Here is a 21570-nt window from a genome sequence, read left to right as displayed (position 1 = left end):
AACATATATTGGTAGGTTCATTGGCTCCCGATAATAATTACCCAGTGTGTGCGTACATGTGTTTATGGCAGACTGGTTGGGACAAGTGGTTCTTATCAGATGTCAAGATCTGATTCAATATACAAATTGCAGGAGCTTACAGATTTGCCCTATCACACGCCATATTTAGGAGGGAGTGCTGTACATATGATGTGAATTACGGTGCTACCAATCGTACCCGGACATAATGACATTTATTGCAATTGTCAGATAGAACAATATATTTAACAACTATGCAAATGCGGAATTTGAGATAAAAAAAAAATCTAATGAACAACAATGTCAATGTTAGGGGTATAAAGAAGAATTCTGCACCCCAATGAGTCCTGGGAGATATATCCCAGCTGTTTTTACCGCTTCAGTAATTAGGAACTGTTAGATAAGAGCCTGCATCTTTCAAAACCCCTGCGGTGTCGCGCTCTGCTATGCTACTTCTAGCACAGCGTGACCTGTATTTCAGCACTGATATACAGACCAGACATGTGCTAGAAGCAGAGCAGAGAAGAAAAATTCAGAAGTTTTGAAAGATGCACGGTGCTAGAACAACACTTATACTGTACGAGTAGAATAAAGCAATATAACCTAAATAGTTTCTATCTGGGTCAGAAATATATTTAAATATTTGCAAGTAATTCATGGAAGGAGATAAAACAGAGCACTATTATACACGGTATAAATGAGAGACTGTCAGAGAGAAATCCTCTTTGTTTTCTGGTTCCACAAAGCTCTGGAGTAGAATACACAGATGTGTGCTGGACAGATCGCTCTGTGGGGTCCCCAGAACAGAATCACTGTCCAAGAAATGAGGCCATAGGATCGTCCGGCCTCTGCCTCTTCATCCTGTAGGCCTCCATTTCTTCCTCTGTGGGTTCCCGGCTCTCGTACATACTGTTGTATGCTCGCTTCCTCTCATCCAGCTGCAATATTTCTTGTACATGCTTAAGGCGGGCCTCTTCAGCATTCAGGGCCTGGAGGGAGACATTAAATATTGGTTACAAACCAACAGATGTATTGTAAGGGCCCAGACTGGTTCACTCGCAAAGGTAAATTCCTTTTCAAATGGACAAAACCATGTGCGCTGCAGGTGGGGCAGATGTAACATGTGCAGAGAGTTATATTTGGGGGAGTTATTTTTTTTCTGTGCAGGGTAAATACTGACTGCTTTATTTTTATACTGCAATATAGATCTCACTTTGATGTAAAACCCCACCCACATCTAACTCTCTCTGCACAAGTTACATCTGCCCCACCTGCAGTGCACATGGTTTTGTCCATTTGAGAAGGAATTTGCCTTTGGAGGTGAACCGGAAAAAGGGCCAAGGTGTACAGGACAAAGTGATAACAGGACTGCGAGAACTCCAGTCCTAGACCCAGACAGAAAGGGGGCCCAGGAGCGAAGTCTATCAAGTATAATTTGTCATAAACAAAGATCACATGTCTCATGCAGCGATGTAGAGGTTTAGTCGTGCGGACACCAGAATTCTCACCAGGCTAGCTGGGGATTCAATACACATCCAATTATTAAAAACAATATTGCAGGGTTGCCGACCCTCCCGGAATTTGCGGGAGTCTCCCGAAAATCGGGTCCTTCCTCCCGGCCCCCGGAAGGGTGGGCAACCCTCCCGGAATCAGGGGGACCCCCACTGAGCCCCCCGATCGCGGCATTTATATGCCGCAATCCGCGGGTCTCAGGGGAGGGGGCGGAGCTAAAACGGCACAATCGTGACATTTTAGCCCCGCCCCCTCCATGGATAGCTGTTATTTCGGCTATTTGTTGTAATGGGGGCGGGGCTTAATGACATCACCGTTAAGCCCCGCCCCCAAAACGCGTAATGCAAGAATCCTCTCCGGGCTTCTCCCGGAGAGGATTTTATGAAAGTCGGCAACCCTGCAATATTGTGCTTTTGTTATGTGTACATTACATTTTCTCTCATTTGTTTTGTTCAGTATCATAATTTACCAGCAAACTGAAATACCTGCTGCAGCCACCAGGTGGCAGCTGAGGCTCATTCATACAAGTATATTGAATTACAACACATCATCATGTGTATCTCTGCTAACGCGGACTTTAAACCTTTACAACTCAGACCAGATCAGTGTGACGCTATGGTCAGTCGTAGAAAAAGTGAGAATAGCGGCTGGCGGGGGTCAGTGAAAAGCAAGGCCGTGTTCTGTACCTTCTTAAGTTTATCCTTTTTCTTCTCCTCGCTGTCGCTGTCAGAATCGCCACTCTTACGGTGCTTCTTCTTTTTCTTTTTCATCTTGTTCTGATGAATCTGTGAATGAGGAGAACTCTGATGGTTAATCCCTGTGCCGGGAATAGGAGACATTTAAACAGAGCAATAACCCAAACAGACAAGATGACGTGTCCCCATCCTCTTCAACCCCCCCCATGGTATACTATGCCCACAACTAGATTACATCTGCCCTGGCAACAGTTCTTCAATGCAGTGGTCTTGTGAGAGAATAACCACAAATTCATAGAACTTCTACTTAAACATCCAGGCAGTAGATTTCCAACAGTCACTTAATTCAAAACCAGCAATATAGTCATAGCCTCAGCTATGCGATTGGCATCTGGATGTTACAGTTACATCCTCTAGTAGACAGACGGACACCATGGGCCAGATATAATGCGGTGCGAGTCCTGCGGCCGTGCCTGATGCCAGCCCAACTTTATATGAAAGATGCAATCATTTACAAGGCAAACCATGCATCGTACACGATTGCACCTCCGAGTTCAGCCGGCATCACGCACGACCGTCGCAAAGCATTACATCCGACCCCATATGATGGACAGTTTGGTGGTGCACATTTTTGTGATTTTCAGATTTTCCCAACATTCGCTTCATTTACTATCCATGTGGGCTTTGATTGGGAATAGTCACCTGTGGTGAGCACAGCGAGTCAACTTGTCTGGGGAACGCAGCAAGCACACGAGGGTGCACATTTTCACTGATTGTGCTTCAGTAGGGTTACACATACAAAAATTACGCCCAAATACAAACAACGAAAAGTGTAAAAAAAAAAAATTCGACTCTATCTGTGTAGACCACAGAATCTCAATGTCGGTCCTCAGGACCCCACACAGTGCATGTTTTGCAGGACTCCTCACAGAATCACAGTGAAATGATTAGCTCCACCTGTGGATATTTAAAAATGTGCAAATGAGTAATGAATGCACCTGTGCACCTGCCGGGTGACCTGCAAAAAGGATTCAATTATACTTACGATAATTCCGTTTCTTCTGAGCTTCTCCATGGCAGCCATTACTCTGGGTATTCCCTCTCTATCTCCAGGTTTAGACAGGTATATTTTAAACTCCTCCCACCTTGGGTATAGGTCTGCCTCCTCCCCTTCCTCTCCAGTCTTTCGAGTGTCTCTAATACCTATCATAAACAGGGGGGGAAATCTATAGGCTGCCATGGAGAAGCTCAGAAGAAACGGAATTATCGTAAGTATAATTGAATCCTTTCTTCCTCGCTCTCCATGGCAGCCATTACTCTGGGATGTACCAAAGCATAAAAATATGGGGGGGATCAGTAATAAACAGACATAACCAAGATGATGCTTAAGTATATATATATTGAATTATTGCATTACAGCATGCTCTAGCACCACCTTCCCAAAATGGGTAGAGGATACGTTAACATTATAATGTTTAACAAAAGTATGTAGAGAATTCCACGTGGCTGCTGCACAGATATCCTTTGCTGAGAGTCTCACCTTGTTGGCCCAAGATGTAGATATGGCCCTGGTAGAGTGTGCCCTCAGCTCCTTGGGAACCTCCAAACCTCCGTCTTTATAGGTGAACGCTATGGTCTCTGTTATCCAGCGCGCTATAGTCACTCTGGAGGCTGCTCCGCCTTTCCTTGCACCTTAGTGTAGGACGAATAGCTGCTTGGACTTTCTATTCCCTTCTGTTCTCTTCAGGTATAGGGTAATAGCCCTAGGCATATCGAGCGTGTGCAATCTCTTCTCCTCCTCAGTCCTTGGCTCTGGGTAAAAGGCTGGTAGAATGATTTCCTGATTGAGAGTAGTGTTGGAAACCACTTTAGGAAGGAATTTAGAGTTCGTTCTGAGCACGACCCTATCGTGCAGGATGTTAAGGTACGGTTGCTCCGCCCAGAGGGCTTGTAGCTCACTCACCCTACGTGCGGACGTAATTGCTGTAAGGAAGACTACCTTCCACGTAACAAACTTCATATGCACTTCTTCCAAAGGTTCGAAGGGGGCCCTCGTGAGGGCATTAAGGACCAAATTTAAGTCCCACGGGGCCACTGGTTCTTTAATTCTAGGACGCTCTCTCTTAATTGCTTGATAGAACTTCTTTATGAGTGGGTCATCAGACAATCTGCTGTCCAGCATGACTGACAGGGCTGAGATTTGCACCCTCAGAGTTGACGCCGCCAGGCCCTTGGAGAATCCTTCGTATAGAAATTGAAGTACGCAGGGGATCCCAGTCCTTATACTCTCTGGATATGATTTTGACCACTCCGTGAACTTACTCCATACCCTATAGTAAATTCTGGATGAGACCCTTTTTCTTGCCTTCAGCAGGAATTGCGCCACCTGGTGGGATAACCCCTTTCGCACTAAGATTAACCGTTCAGCATCCATGCCGACAGACTCAGGGTCTTGATGTCTGGGTGTACCACTGGTCCCTGCTGGAGAAGATTCGGTATGAGAGGTAGTCTCCAAGGTTGTTTGGCTGCCATCCTCAGAACTGTAGGGAACCAGCTTCTTCTTGGCCAGAATGGGAGTATGATGATAACTGAGGCCTTCTCCTCCCTGATCTTCCTCAGAATTCTTGCAATCATGGGGAAAGGGGGGAACACATACCCGAGATTGAACTTCCATCTTTGTGCAAACACGTCTACTCCTTCTGTCCCTGTCACCTCTTCTCTTGACATGAACCTCTTCACTTTTCTGTTGTGCCTTGCTGCCATGAGGTCGATTTGTGGGTAACCGAACCTCCTTGTGACTTCTAGAAACACTCCCTGGTTTAACTCCCACTCGCCTGGTACCACTTGTCTTCTGCTTAGGAAGTCCGCAAGGCCGTTCTCCTTCCCTGGGACATGAAGCGCGGATATGGAGCATAAGTTTCTTTCTGCCCACGGTATAATGTTGGACACTTCTTCCCAGAGTCTTACACTCCTGGTCCCTCCTTGTCGGTTCACGTATGCTACCACCGTCATGTTGTCTGATCTGATCTTGACATGGGTGTTTCTGATGTGTTCTTGAAAGAATCTTAGCGCCCTCACTACAGCTCTCATCTCCCTCTGATTTGAGGACATTGCTCTCTCCTCTTGGGACCACAGGCCTTGGCACCTTGCGTCCTGACAGTGAGCCCCCCATCCTGTCGCACTTGCGTCTGTGGTTATGACCTGGTACAGGGGCTGACTTAACGATGTACTTCTCAGGTTTAGTTGAGGATCCAGCCACCAATCTAGTGACCGTCTGCTTCTCTGACTTAGCTCTACCTCGTACTCCAGATCTACTTCTCTTCTCGTGAGGGGTCTTACTTCTCTCTGCAGAATCCTCATATGCCACCTCGCCCAGGGTATCACCCCTATGGTAGATGACATCATCCCCAGCATCCGGAGGATTTGCCTTAATGCTGTCTTCTTCTGGGACTGTATTTGTAAGGCTAGGTTCAGAATTCTTTCGCATCTTTCTTCTGACAAGTATACCGCGTGCTCTACTGTATCTATAGTAACCCCTAGGAATTGAATTATTTGACGAGGTTCCAGTTGGCTTTTCCCTTCGTTTATCAGCCACCCGTGATTCTGAAGTATAGTAATTGTAGTCTGGGCTGCTTGTCTCACTTCTTCTTCTGTTCTTCCGCAAATGAGTAAATCGTCCAGGTAGGACCATATTGCAACCCCTTGTATTCTTATGAATGCTATTAGACTTGTTAGTATCTTCGTGAACACTCTTGGGGAGGCTGATAACCCGAATGGGAGACACCGGAATTGGAGGTGTTGTTTTAGAACCATCAGTCTGAGGAACTTTCGATCTCTTACAGCTATCGGGACATGGAAGTAAGCATCCTTCAGATCTATCGAACACATGAAGTCCGTGCGGTTTATTCCTAGGAGGATGACCTGTAGGGTATCCATATGGAACTTCTTTGCTTGCATGTTTAGGTTCAGATCCCTTAGATCTAGTATTGCACGGTACTTCCCTGATGATTTCTTTACTAGAAATAGCTTGGAGTAGAAGCCTCTCCCTCTTTCGCCCACTGGAACTCTTTCTATTGCTCTTGATTCCAGCATTTCTTGTATTATAAGCTCTAATGCTTCTATTTCTTCCGTTGTCGTAGGCGTTCTTGATTTTATGAATTTTATTCCTAACGGAATCTTTAGGAACTCCAGGCTGTAGCCCTGGGTAAGAATTGACAGAACCCATCTGTCCTGAGTTGATAGCTTCCATCTGTCCACGAACTTGGTCAGTCTCCCTCCTACCGCAACAGACTCTTCTAAGCAGTAGTTGTCAGAACCTTCGGTAGCCCCTTCTCGCGGACTGGCGAAAGGACTGTCTTGTACTGCCAGAGTTGAACCTCCCATACTGTCTTCCAGGTCTGTAGCTTTTAGCCTCCCTGAAGTGTTGCTTGGGAGATTGACCTCGAAACTTCTGTCTTCTATCCTGCGGTAGTTTTGCAGACTTTCCCCCTGACATCCTATGAATAATGGAGTCTAACTTACTCCCGAATAATAGGTTACCCTCATAGGGCAGGGCTATAAGCCGGTTTTTCGAATTAGCGTCTGCGGCCCAGCTTCGCAGCCATATGGCCCTTCTGGCTGCTATCCCCGCTGCCATGGACTTGGCTGAGTACTCCACCACATCAAGCGATGCCTCGCAGAGGAAGTCTATAGCCTTCATCATAATATTAAGATTCTTGATCAGATATTGCCGTGATATCTTCTCATCTATATCTGTCGCCATGTTAGTGCCCCAGACTCTAAGCGCTCTTGAGGTTGAGGCCATCGCGACTCCTGCTTTTAGGGAAACCGTAGAAGTATTATGCAACTTCTTTAGGCCCATCTCCATCTTCTTATCCATGCTGTCTCTTAAATTAGCTCCGTCCTCTAACAATATCGTAGTCTTGGAGACCACTTCGGATACTGCTGCATCCACCTTGGGCAACTTGCAGTACTTCTCCAGTAGCTCATCTTTAAAGGGGAACATCCTCTCCACTCTCTTGTAATTACTAAATTTTTTGTCGATATTCTGCCATTGATCCAGCATCAAATCCTTAAGCACCTTGTGCACAGGAAAGCTTCTGCTTTTAGAGGCTCTATCCTCGAATAAGGAATCAGGTGCCTCTTCCTCCTTCTCCTTATAATCCATAGCCTTGTAAATGTATTTTAATAGGCTTTCTACCAGATCTAGATTGAATGACCTCTCCTTTTCAGGTATTTCACCTGACTCTGGTTCCGATGTGTCCGTGTCATCCACGTTTAGTATGGGCTGATCCGAATCCGCATCACCCTCCAGGCTAGCTTGGGCCCTGGACCTCTTAGTTCCCTGAATCTCCTTAAGGTCCTCCTTAGTGACCAGCGAACTCTTCATCCACAGTAATAGCTGGGTTAGATCCACAGCCGGTGGTACTGCAGTTTGTCTGCATTGTTTGCAGAGATTAATGCCTTTCTCTGTGGTGAACTCTGTATCACATGACATGCAGTTACTCATGATATTCTTAGTCTTCGCTTTCTTTTTTTGCAGGGGCTTTAGACACACTATGGAATTTAAGTAGAGAGAAACCTATCACTAACTGCTCTAACGACATGCTACTGAATCGCACCTCAGTGAGGTCTTACCTCTCCATGGCAGTTTCAGGTATTAGGGGAGAAGGATCAGCTTCCAGGTCCATGACTGCAGGTATCGCTGCTCTGGTGAGTACAGCGTTCAAGTCTCAGTGGCTTTAAATCCAGCGCCCGCCGGCTGCAGCTGCGCATTGCGTCCTTCCGGACGCCGTGTGATCACTTCCGCCCTTAGCTGAAGTGGATTCAGCCCGTCTTCCGGCTGCCAGCTACTGTTCCCTTCGGCGGAGGGACCCTCGCGTCACTTCCGCCTTGTCACCGCGCACGCGTCCGTCAGCCCTGACCCGATAGCCGGCTTCCAACAGACGCCCGTGTGCCGGACCTCCAGGAGGATGACGGAGTCCACATACTGCTGCCATGTGCCGCCGGCCATCCTGCAGGTAACTCAGAGCAGGACGCTGCCTGATGAGCACCCTCTTCTCCCTGGGTAAAACACCCATATCAGCCCGGCCACGCAGGGACGTCTGGCTGTATATACTGAGGTGAGCATGAACACACAAAATAACAAACCTTATCCTACCTAGTCTAACTAGAGACAGGAGAAAAGACTGGAGAGGAAGGGGAGGAGGCAGACATATACCCAAGGTGGGAGGAGTTTAAAATATACCTGTCTAAACCTGGAGATAGAGAGGGAATACCCAGAGTAATGGCTGCCATGGAGAGCGAGGAAGAAAGTGAACTGTGTGGGGTCTTGAAGACCGAGTTTGAGAACCCTTGGTGTAGACCATTGTCAGGAACGTGGCGAGAGTCTATGTCTGTATGGATGGTGGTGACAGAACATGAAATATACAAGGTGTAGCCAAAAAGCAACAAAAATAAAAAAAAGTAGGTCTGATTCATGTCGGCTATATGCTGTCAAGATATTGGTTATCTAGACTGTGCAGCTCTTCTATACAAAACCTCTGATCTTCCCAAATGGTGGAGGGCCCATAGGATGCTACGGCCTTTATTAAAACAGACCGAAAATACTAGGAGAGAAGAGCAACCATGGCCATTCGGTATCTTTTGGAAGGAGGGGGATTGTCAGTGAGTTACAGACAGTTCAAGGGAAATCGTTACCGAAACGCATCGTTTGTGGCGTCGTCTAATCCATCTAACTTTTTGGTTCTAAGGCCGGCGGTGAGATCAGATCTCAGGGGGTAACACCACATTTCACGTACCTCCACTAAGGTCTTCGGTCTGGCCAGCTCCTCTTCACAAAGTTCAATATCCTAAAAAGAGATAGAACCCAATCATGAGCATCTAGATGTAAATAATACATGGAAGGAATAGAAAACGGCGTGGAATGTTCTATAGGCAGCCATAACTCACGTCAACGATTTTACCAGCTTCCCCGGTGCAGTAAGACATCTTCACGAAGGAGTGGCAGCATTTGTAGCCCCATCTTCCATCTTTCCAATACGAGCCCCATATACACTGAGGAGAGGAGGCAGGGAGTGTTACTTCACTGAGCCGGCTGGCAGGATAGGTATATATAAGGCAAAAAGGTTTATATATACGTACAAAGTTATTATTTGCATGCAAAAGACAAAACAGATACACAGCATTTTCCAGTAGACCACCATAGTCATCCCAGCATTGTCCTCAAGGGAGGGAACAATCTTGGGTGGTAGCAGCTTACGGCCAAAACTCGCATCTTTAGACAGATCCAATACTGGGAGGAACCACGGATCACTGCCCTCTCCGGGACACAGAGATTATCGAATGTGCTTGTATGTAAGAAGTCCGATATATGAAGAGCGTCTACTCCTTCCGCCAAATGACAAAGGCTCATGGCCGGAATCTGCTGGTTGATGTGGAACCTACAGACCACTTATAGCTGGAGAGACCTGGGGTCCGCCCTATCCCCGTGAAATACCCAGAAAAGGAGAATGGCAGGACAGGAGACCCACGTTCCTTCCTAGCATAAGTTATTGCCAGTAAAACATGGTACTCCACGACATGTGATTGCTGTGGCCAGAGTCAGGAGACTGTAAACAAGCAAAAAAACCAGCATCCGGGTCAGAATGCTGAGAGGTAGTCGGGGTACAGAAGAAGAGCCCAATGCAAGACGAATTGGGTATTATAGGTGCCAGGTTCCACGCTATAGGTATGGATTGTTTGGTCAACCTAAAGATGGTCAACAGTCATTTGGTCAACATACTGCAAGGTCGACATGGGACAAGGTCGACAGGCGATTAGGTCAACAAAAGCATTAAGTCGACAGTCAAAAGGTTGACATGGGTTTTTTCACCAGTTTTAAGTGCACCGCTGCACTCGGCACACTATTTTATTCTCCCACCACGCCCTAGTGGAAGGTAGGGCATGAAATACTGCCTGTCGGCAGATGTCGGGTCAAAAAACAGTGAAAAACCCCATGTCGACCTTATGACCTGTCGACATTGTCCCATGTCGACCTAGACCCATTTCGACCTTGCAGTATGTCGACCCAGTGGTGTCGACCTAATGACTGTCAACAATCTTTAGGTCGACCAACCGACCGTATCCCCCACACTATCTATACCGCAGTGCCCACCACTTACTGTGTGATTATTAATGAGAACATCTTCCTCGTATTTAGACCGTGCAGCCACCTTTTCCTGGCCCTTAATGACCGTGCCGTGTCGGGAATACTCCACGTAGTCCTCGGTCTGAGCTAGAAGCAGCTCCACAGGCGGAGTGTCCAAGTGCTCTTCTCCCCCGTACTGCGGAAGACACAAAACGCGTCAAAATCGCAAGATCTACACACCTTGGCGCTATAATAACTATACACATTTTTACATGGCTTTTGTTTGCAATAAATGAATAACTTACTCTTTCCAGGATGCTCTTTTTCTGATCTTCCTTAAAGTCCTCTTTCTTTACTTTAAACGATTTACACAAGACTTCCAGCTTGGTGGGGTCCGCCTGCAGGTGGACATCGGAGCCCTTCTCATAGGCTTCCCAGGCAAACACTGAAGCGGGGAGAAAGCGGTTCTCAGGCACAGTCCAGCAAACAATGGGCGTTTCTAGAACACGTACCACTGCCGTTCCCCTCTATACAATGTGGGCGTCTCTAGAACACGTACCACTGCCGTTCCCCTCTATACAATGTGGGCGTCTCTAGAACACGTACCACTGCCGTTCCCCTCTATACAATGTGGGCGTCTCTAGAACACGTACCACTGCCGTTCCCCTCTATACAATGTGGGCGTCTCTAGAACACGTACCACTGCCGTTCCCCTCTATACAATGTGGGCGTCTCTAGAACACGTACCACTGCCGTTCCCCTCTATACAATGTGGGCGTCTCTAGAACACGTACCACTGCCGTTCCCCTCAATACAATGTGGGCGTTTCTAGAACACGTACCACTGCCGTTCCCCTCAATACAATGTGGGCGTTTCTAGAACACGTACCACTGCCGTTCCCCTCAATACAATGCTTGTACTTGCGGTCTCCGTGTGACGTAGGAGGCTATAGATGTTCTACTGATCTTTAGAGAATATAGAGATCCTTACACCACCTCGTCATGCCCAACTTATATTCCTCTAATGATATGGAATACAACGTTATTCTATTAATTGATTAAATAAAGGCGCTAGGTCACATTTTTAGCCTCTGCACTGTTGTGTTAACGCAAAGAACATCGAGGAAAACTGAGTCCAATCAGATTCCATCAAGGTACAACTCAGATAATGATCACACATGCCTTAATGTATGAAGCAGTGATAAGGGAGAAGTGAGCGAGAGGAGAAATGGTCCATGGCAACCAATCAGCACTGAAGTAACATCTATAATTTGCATATAAAATTACACAGAGCAGCTGATTGGTTGCCATGGGCCACTTCTTCTCCCTTATCACTGCTTCATACATCTACCCCACCGTCCCATAAGGCCCAGCTCACCCTGAAGTTAGAGATGCCACAAGGACACGTGTCCCCTTTTCATGCAGCTGTCCATAATCTGATATGAAAAAGGCATTTGTGTGCGACTCACTGACAGAGACACTCATTACCAAATAATGCCCTTTGTACTTACACTGTGTCTGTGCCATGGTGATTGTGTCCCCGCTATATCGTACAAAATTATCTCCAGCGTAGCTGACCCTGCAGAGAAAAGCCAGGTGAGGATGGGTACAGACTTACATAAAAACAGCCACATGAGTACAAACAGCCACATGAGTACAATCTGCCATTTGTGAAGCTGCATTATGCAGAAGGTGCACACGAATTGGACAGACTAGAGCCTACCCACCAGTAGGAAAGGCCGTAGATTGGTTAGTTTACATCAGAGGGAACCACTGATGGCTGCTGGCGCATATGTGCATACTGTGGCAGCAGAGCAGCAATGGACACCAGCAGCCGATGTTCACCACTGGCGATCATATATTAATGTTAGAACCAGTTACCCATTGCTTTTAGACCATTGATGGTTACGAATCATCGATAGCCATCGATACTTTCCAGGCAATGCCACATGAAGCCTACTCCATGGCTATGTGGCAGATTTAGGGGGATATTCAATCCCCGCCGCTATTTCCGCCGGGGGAAATAGTGGCGGCGCCTATTCAATGCGGCCTTTTCTGACAGCATTGAAGAGGCAGATCGACAGAACGGGCCCGACTTTAAAAGAAGAGGGGCCCATTTTGCCGAGAACGGGCGTGGATTGTCTTGCTCACGGCCGTATCTCGACAATCCACCGCCATTTATGTGGACACAGCCCCTTTTCGCCGATCGGATGGTGGGACATTGGATCCCGCCTGCCGATATACAGGCGAGCGAAACGAAAACAGGCCAGGGTCACGGCTGACACCTGCCGAGTCACAGTATGGCACAGTCTGTCTTACTCCACAATGGAATACTTGTTACTTACTCGTCGGGATTCTTCCCTGCATCAGAATATGGATTCTCCCTCATGGCTCTCGTTTTGGGATCGTAGTAAGCAGAGTTTGGATTCAAATTCCGCAAGTACTGTCAAGAGAAAGCAATGGAGTGTGAGACCACAATGCCACTGCGCCCGCCTTGGAAGACCTTTCACAGTATGGCCTTAGAGCAAGTAACTAGAACATGGGAATGTTTTCTGAACAAACCCCTAGCACTCCACCCTCAGTAGGCCCAGCCCCCAGCCCAATCATCATACAGTAATAATAATACGTATCTTACTTTGGCCGTGTCTTCTCGGATTCTCAGGTTCCTGACTGTAATACGTCTCTTGGAGTCAAAGTTCTGCCCCGGCATATCAATATCATCTGCGTATTTATCTTCATCCTCATCTTCGCTGTTGCGATCCTGAAAATTAAGCACAGTAAGCTTAGGGCTGGAAATGCAACAACACACCACAATGCAGACAACTTTCTATTTCATTAGCAAAAAGATATTTCTGATTTCTTGATTGACAGCTGGAAGTTTTTAAATTTTAACAGGCACATACAGAAACCGTTGTAATTCCTACACTGTTCACCTGATTTGGATGTAAATACCCTCAAATTAATTAAATCCTTCAGTAGGTTCCTATTTCAATGGAATATTTCCATGCACACTGCGACCTTCCTCCCCGCTAATCTTGAGCAGGCCTTAGTGTGCATGCTGCACCCTGCTAATCCTGAGGCTTTTGCACGAACGCGTGCCCCGGTAATCCCCAGCAGGCTTTTGTACAAACGCTGTGCCCCGGTAATTCCCAGCAGACTTTTGTACAAACGCCGTGCCCTGGTAATCCCCAGCAGGCTTTTGTACAAACGCCATGCCCTGGTAATCCCCAGCAGGCTTTTGAACGAATGCTGTGCCCTGGTAATACCCAGCAGGCCTTTGCACGAACGCGTGCCCTGGTAATTTCTAGCAGGCTTTATTACAAACGCTGTGCCATGGTAATCCCCAGCAGGCTTTTGAACGAATGCTGTGCCCTGGTAATACCCAGCAGGCCTTTGCACGAACGCGTGCCCCGGTAATCCCCAGCAGGCTTTATTACAAACGCTGTGCCATGGTAATCCCCAGCAGGCTTTTGTATGAACGCTGCGCCCTGGTAATCCCCAGCAGGCTTTTGTACGAACGCTGCGCCCAGGTAATCCCCAGCAGGCTTTTGAACGAATGCTGTGCCCTGGTAATACCCAGCAGGCCTTTGCACGAACGCTGTGCCCTGGTAATTTCCAGCAGGCTTTTGTACGAACGCTGTGCCCCAGTAATCCCCAGCAGGCTTTTGTATGAACGCTGCGCCCAGGTAATCCCCAGCAGGCTTTTGTACGAACGCTGCACCCTGGTAATCCCCAGCAGGCTTCCGGACAAACTGTTTGCAGTTAAGAGATCCCCTGGAGAATACATCGTCTTACCGTCTGGGCATTCTGTTCATCTTCTCCCCACTGGTGTCTTGGGGAGCTCTGGGGTAAAGAAAGGAAGATGGGTGACAAAAAAAAAAATGTATACATTATTTTTGGTTTCAATTATTTCCCAAGTAGTATTTCCGCTCCTTTCCTTTATCTTCTGCATAATTACATGCTCCAGACTGCCACTATGAACCACAACTACCTTCACTGCAATTCCAATATTCATGTCCTTAACAAGCATCATACATCGTGACAAGCCACAGTCACTATGCCAATGAACTACATTCATCCAGCGTTCAGGCACTATGACAACGGGCAGAAGTGGAGATACTACCGATAGCAACCAGATTTAGTGATCTTCTAGAAGGTGCTTCATACAGAAGTAGAATTGGAATGGTTGCTCTTGGCAAAAAACACACTTTAGTAAATATACCCTTTAATCGATCCCTTTAAACCAGGCAAACTATGTAATTCATAGATATTCTCTTGAAAATTAGCAGACACTTTTAAAACCAACAGTCGTCTGATTACTGTCCTAACACTGGTTCATGAGATCGAGACAAGACACCGAATGACATTGTGCTGTGCTGTGCTGTGCTGTGCTGCATATAGGGGGAAATTTATCAAATCTTGTACAGAATGGGCAAGTTGCCCTGAGCAACAAATCAGCTTCCATTAATTTCATAGAATGAATTTTGCAAATGCTAGCTAGAAGTTGATTGGTTCTCCACTTTTTAAAAGGTTTAATACATTTTCCCCAGTGTGCGATATCAGGGTGTTATGGAATAGGTCCAATGCTTGAGGACCCAGTGTGATTCCGGCTAAATTTGAACCAGTTGTTACTTCTAGAAACAAGAATTCGCTATAAAGGCAAAACCGCACCTATACCTTCACCATCACCGTGGACCTATACATGCATTGCCGTTCTTATGGCAAGGAGGGATTGCATAGCACAAAATAAAAACTCTTTCCAGATTATACGAATGTCCATTTAAAATATTTTTTCAAATGACACGAAACACACCGCAATAAGGAAATCAAATAAACCAATGGATTAAAGAGGCACGGAGGGTAAGACATATCCATGGCACCGCATGCAGAGACAAACAAGATCCACCAAGGTAGAGGTATTCCATAACTTACCACTTGTTCCAGAAGTTTCCCAGAGGCCAAATCCTCTTGGAGCTTCTGAGCCTTCAACGTTCGTTTCGCCTAGAAGAAGAAAGGCTACAACTTCAGCCGATGTTCTAGGGATGCTTTGTAAAACACCGGGAGTTATTGCTTAGCGTTCTCAACTACTGCGAAGTAGCCATATCTGCATTATGGGCCACTAACTGCGATGGCAGCCCGACGCTTGGACCAAGTACAAGGCTACAGTGTTCTATATGTAAGTGCCCTGGCAGAGGATTACGTGACCGAACAATGTACCAACATTTATGTTGACACCGGCTGCACGAACATTACAGAGCACGGAAATGTGTGAAATTCTCTACAAACACAAGTAAATTTCAACGGCAAAAGCCGAGAATGCCTCTAAGCACAGAGCACGTACCAGGTCAACTTTGGAATGTTCTTCGACAATCCTCATGTGTTCTTCTGGGTTGTAGCCATTCCACCGGTCTCGCTTTCCATCGTAGTCCAACAGAAGTTGCGGCTGTTCGTACTCATCTGGGGCTAGGTGAATGCCGCTGAACTTGGCTGCAACTCTTCGGGGTCTCTGGAAAGAGAACACTAAAGTGGTATCAAGGCGGTTTACCCTGGAGAGATCCACGGTTTTTGTCATATATTAACCCTTTGATTGCCAACATTGCTGTAAACGACCCTCGGAATATCCGCTAAATATGCCAGCAGAACAGTCGCTGTGAGGGACACTTTTAGCGATCTCTCCCAGCAACATTGGCACTACATAGTAAAAGCAAAATGTTCCTGGAGAAAGCGTGGCCTATACCTGCCATTCCTGTATTCTCAATGTATCACATGACAATAGCTAAATCTTACCTCAAAACAATCTTTCCTTTTATGACTCATCGCACCGCAGTTTTCACAAGCTCCTTGGCGAAATTTTGTTGCGACTGTTCCCTACAGAACAAAAATATATATAAAAAAAAATCTTTAAATCAGAATCAACTTTATTGGCCATGTGTGCACACTAGGAATTTTTTGTGGAATTACAGTGCAGCATCAAGCGGGGATGAAGGGGACGGACGACGGACGACATTACATATATTCCATTGAGACATTATACACATTACATTGAGAGCATTTAGACATCACTTGCGGGGATCACATGCCCACCGAGCTGCACAGCACCTAGGCAGCCATCAGCGGCGCCACTGGTCGTTGCAGCAGCCAGGTAGGTGACAATATAAGCAGGGACAGTACACTTATCACACAGGGAACACACACCCGCCAAGCTGCACAGCGCCTAGGCAGCCATCCGCGGCGCCACTGGTCATTGCAGCAGCCGGGCAGGTGACAGCAGGAGCAAAGACAGCACAGATTAAATCAGGGACAGTACAGTTATCACACAGGAGACACGGGATACATATTGCTGGGTGCACAGTTCCTAGGCAGCCATTTGCGGCGCCATCTTAAAGGCCTCACCAGGCCATCCTCCTGTATGGAGTGCCAGCGCAGGCAGCGTGGACAGCACAGGCAGTGGCCGAGGGGTGAGACAGTCAGGCTTGGAGTCCATGAGGCTGGGGGGCTGGTTCAGTCAGTGAGGCTACGGGCACCACGTTCATCCAGAGATCCGAGGGGCCAGTCGGGCTTCCCAGGGTTCCCAGCCAGGGCCTGCCTGCCTGGAGTCTCCTCCGCAAGTGCCGGGGTCATCTGCTGCAGGCCAGGGTTCTCCTCAGTAGTCCCGGATCCTCCATCACTGGGGCCGGGGCTCCATCTCTGCTGCGGCGGCCGGGAGTCCCGTTGGCACTAGGGACAGCAGCGGGTCCTCACTGCAGCATCATCTGGGCGCCGTCCGTCTCCCCCTTCCTGCTTCCCAGTCTGTCCGTCTCCCCCTCCATGTTCTCCGCGCCGGGGGGCACAGTGCTCCTTCACTCTCTGACTCCTCCGTTCCCCCGCCGCCACCAGCACCTTCTCCATGGGCCGGGGATGGGAGCTCAGTGGATGGAACACCGGAGCTGTCCTGCACGCGACCACCCCCGGCCCCACCGGAAGTCATTATCAAATATTGACAAAGTTGTCCAACGTAAGGCCTAGAACACTCTGAAAGTCTTTCGGATAACTTAATAATATTGCACGATTTTTGCCGGTCACACATCTAGACACACTTCAGGGGTGCTGGGGGTGGAGGACTGATGCAAGCGTGAGATAAGCAGGACCCAGGTATTTCTGGAAGATCTGCACAAAACTAAAAGCTTCATGCATGAATATTCCACTCTTAACATATTGGCAAATAGTAGATTATTTTTTAATTAATTTTTTAAAGAGGGAATGGCTACAATGCCCCAGATTTGGCCGCTTTCCTCACCAGTACCCGGGCCGGTCAGAGCTCTTCACTGCCCTGCTTAGAGCATGTATTAATGTAATAAAATAATTCAAGTGACTAAATTAGGCAAAATATTAGATACCATAATTAAGCGTTCTGTAATATTCTAACAATACATTATAAGCTCACCTCTTTGACACCTTTTCTGTACCAGTCGACCATGGGGGTGTACACAGTTTGCTTCTCATCTTGTGGCCTCTGGTGCTTTAAAGTGGGCCGTTTAGAAGGATCCACGTACCATGGAACGGAGGAGATGTACTGAGGGATGTGAGGGTTGATGTCCCTGGAAAAAGTCAACAAAATACAGTTTAGTTTTAGTTCTTGAATGTAAATTCCGGACCTTGCAGTCAGACCGGCTCACGGAGTGTCGGAAATCTCACAACTACAACTCCCCAAACCTTTTTTTTTTTCAACGCTTAATTACTAAATAAAATCATCTTTCATTGTTTGAAATCCAATTGAAGGAAATAAAAAAAAATATATAAATTTTTTCGTATTAACACTTGATTATTTTTGTTTTATTAAATGTGACACGACTAACTCATCGTATACAGGAAGCACAGCTGATTTGAATTGACCATTTGTCAATCAGCCAATCAACGGCGGGCACTTGTAGCAAGCTCTTGTATGGGATTTTACGGGGGGGGGGTCCACCCTCTGGTTTGCAAGATCAGAAGACTTTCCCATTAGAAGGCGATTATTCCACATTTTTTACATAATAAATCACAAATGAGGGATTATGAGGTTTTTTTTTAGTCAATTGCACATTATATTCAAATATCATCTGATTTTGTCAATTTTCCCCATTGTCAAACTACATTTCCAGTATTACCGGAACACCCTACACAACCTTTCCTATCCAATTACATGAAACAATGCCAAGGGAGGAGGAGAACAATGAAAAACTCTGGGTGGGGGCACCCTTATATCACAGATCAAGGCTTATGAAATTAATTTAAGATTTAAGATTTAATTTCATAAACCTTGATCTGTGATATAAGGGTGCCCCCACCCAGAGTTTTTCTTTTTTCTCCTCCTCCCTTGGCATTGTTTCATTACAATTTGTTACTCTGGGGTGCACCACTGACTGTCCCACACAGAGGCACCACAAGACACACATTGTCTGAGTGTTCTGGGACTCACTGTTCCTGTTAATAGGATAGGATAATAGTCAGTACTCATAGATCAGAATCATCACTATTCAGTAACTTTTTCTCTATAAATACCAGTGCGGTTATACTCCTCATCCTTCCCCTCTCCCATTACCCTTTTTCCCCCCTCCTGTTTCTACTTACTATCCAATTACATCCCCTCTGACCCCACGCCAACAATGCTACATGATTATACATTATATAGCCCCAACAAGAACTTATGCAATCTTACTGGACCTGTCCTTGCACATCAATGCCCATTTCCCTATAAATATTAAGCTTGCGAGCAGGGCCTTCCTACCTACCTCCAACTGTCATTAACCAGTTTTGTTTTATCACTTGTTTACAATTATAAGAGCACAATGGAATAGGCTGCGCTATATAGGAGACAGTTCCTTGTTCCGTCATTTTGAAGGGCAGGTTACTAGTAATTGAATAATCACCTTACAGAAATTAGGGCTTTTTGTGGCGCACTGATAGCACTTACTTTCCTTCTTCATCCACTTCTGCAGGGGCGTTACCCAATTTTCTTTGTTCTTCCAACTCCTTTTTCTTTCTCCAATCTTCCCTGGTCATCTTTTTTGGTTCATCCAGGCCAGAGGGATCTCCCCCAACTGCTGGTGTAACTGCCATTAGATCGGTGGCTGCCGACATTGTAACGGTTAAACTGTAAAACAAATACCAAGGAAGTTCAGTAATAACATCAGGGATATGGGTGAAATAAATGGTGATAAGAAACATTAGAAGGAGATAACTCACCAGCCAATCAACTCCCAACTGTCATATTTCAAACATATCTGATTGGCTGGTGCATTACCGCCTTCCTCTTTATCTCCAGTTAATCTCTCGCCAGGCTTAATACATCTGCCCCATTATAGATAAAAGATACCAGAACAGTTTTTCTCACTTACAACAATTTATTACTGAAAAATATGCACATAAACACATACATAAAAAAAAATTATATATATATATAGATAGATAAACAGAGCTCATTCTAGCACCCACATCTTTGAAAACCCATGCAGTTCCTCTTCCCTGCCTAGGGTGTCACGGTCTGCTGTGGTGTTTCTAGCACATGTCTGGTTTGCATATCAGTGCTGATATACAGACCACACTGTGCTAGAAACACTACAGCAGACAGTAACACCACAGGCAGGGAAGAGGAACTGCATGGTTTTTCAAAGATAGCGGGTGCTAGAATGAACACACACACTCACATAAATATATCTGAATATATTCCAAAGAGTTCAGAGACTTAATTTGGGAGCACTGGGATAAGGGGCATTTAACTTGCTAAAAGGACTTTTCCCATTGTGGGGCAGCTCTGTTACCAATTACAGACAGTCAACTTGTCCAATCCTGTGGTGCCTTAGGAACACGGCTGTAGTCCCAGTGGAAGATGGTACAAGATCGCTCTCAAATGGAATCAGCTTAAAGAGAATGGTGCATTTGTGGTTGATCGACTCTAGCCAATCCTGGAGTGTCTTAGCAACACGGCTGCCGTACCAATGGAAATGGTACATAGGTTACTTCTCAGGTGGAAAAGTGCTGCATTCATGGAGGCAATAGCCCAGGGTATCCTTCCAAATTGGTAGATTACCCTATGGTGGATGTTCCAGTGGTCAAGGTGTGTGATGTCTCAAACAGGTTTGACAAGGTTCCCTGGTAAGAAAGCTGGTACTTAACAGGGAAACGCAACTTGGAACGATATCCTGGGCTATTGCCTCCATGAAATATATTTGTCTCAATATATTTTTTTTTTATTATATGTTTTTAGTTTGTTTACTGTATGCGCATATTTTTAAGCAATAAATTGTTGAAAGTGAGAAAAAAACAACTCTTTATTACAGCCTATGTTGGTATCTCTTTCTTCTTTTGCTATATGCACCAAAATATCTAACTCTACCACCTGTCACCTTACACACACATCCCGTCAGCCAACCTGTCCCCTAATGCAACCCCTCCACCACCCCCCCAAGCCAGCCTGTCCCGTAACACACACACACACACACACCCCAGCCAGGCAGCCTGTCCCCTAACACACACACAGCCAGCCAGTCCCCTAACACACACACACACACACACCAGCCTGCCCCCTAACATAGGCACACCCCGGACTCTTACACACGTCACAAACGGGTGCCGGATGGGGTCCCAACAGTCATTTACCCAACATCAGGATCCCGACTGTTAAAACACTGACAGACGGGTTCCCGACGGCCACCGGCTATTCTCCCTCGTGGGGGTCCACGACCCTCGTAGAGGGAGAATAGAATAGGTGGCGAGCCACCGTGCCCGCAGCGTGGCGAGTGCAGCGAGCCCGCAAGGGGCTTTGTTGCACTCGCCATGCTGTCTGAGTCCAGCCAGTCGGGATCTCGACTGTCGGAACCCTATACCACACCCCACCACCATGCCCCACACACGCCAGCATGCCTTCTAACACACACACATACTCCCCACCAGCATGCCCTCTAACATGCCATCTAACACACACCACAAGCCTGCACCTCAACACACAGCCAGCCTGACCCTCACCATACATACATATAGTACATACATGCAGTACATATATAGACACACTCCAACACTACCACCACACACTGTCAGCCTGCCCTTACAACAAATTAACACACCCCCAGCTTGCCCCCACCACAGACGCTGTTACCGGACTCACTTGTGTCCCGGACACCGGGCTGTTAGGCTGGGACACACACAAACATCCGGGACTGCGCAGCAGGAAGTAGAGCGCAGTGCCGGAAGTGACGATGGA

At 46.7% G+C, this 21570-nt stretch overlaps 1 protein-coding gene across 1 annotated transcript; it reads right to left on the bottom strand.

Annotated features, from left to right (window-relative positions):
• Positions 1–214: 214 nt before the first annotated feature.
• On the bottom strand, positions 215–21566 carry SLU7 (spliceosome associated SLU7). The gene is made up of 16 exons (XM_083181398.1): positions 21475–21566; positions 19285–19464; positions 17776–17929; positions 16140–16220; positions 15694–15858; positions 15285–15353; positions 14148–14195; positions 12988–13113; positions 12698–12795; positions 11864–11931; positions 10659–10798; positions 10388–10549; positions 9177–9281; positions 9026–9076; positions 2217–2315; positions 215–1007 (listed from the first exon to the last, which is right to left on the bottom strand). The coding sequence occupies exons 2-16, from the start codon at positions 19449–19451 to the stop codon at positions 828–830; spliced, it is 1713 nt and encodes a 570-aa protein (XP_083037524.1). The 5' UTR covers positions 19452–19464; positions 21475–21566; the 3' UTR covers positions 215–827.
• Between the last annotated feature and the right edge of the window lie 4 nt (positions 21567–21570).

This window comes from Crinia signifera, chromosome 4, assembly GCF_055691185.1.
Source record: "Crinia signifera chromosome 4, ASM5569118v1, whole genome shotgun sequence".
In the NCBI taxonomy this organism is placed as follows: domain Eukaryota; kingdom Metazoa; phylum Chordata; class Amphibia; order Anura; family Myobatrachidae; genus Crinia; species Crinia signifera.
This window is presented reverse-complemented; position numbering and strand designations above follow the sequence as displayed.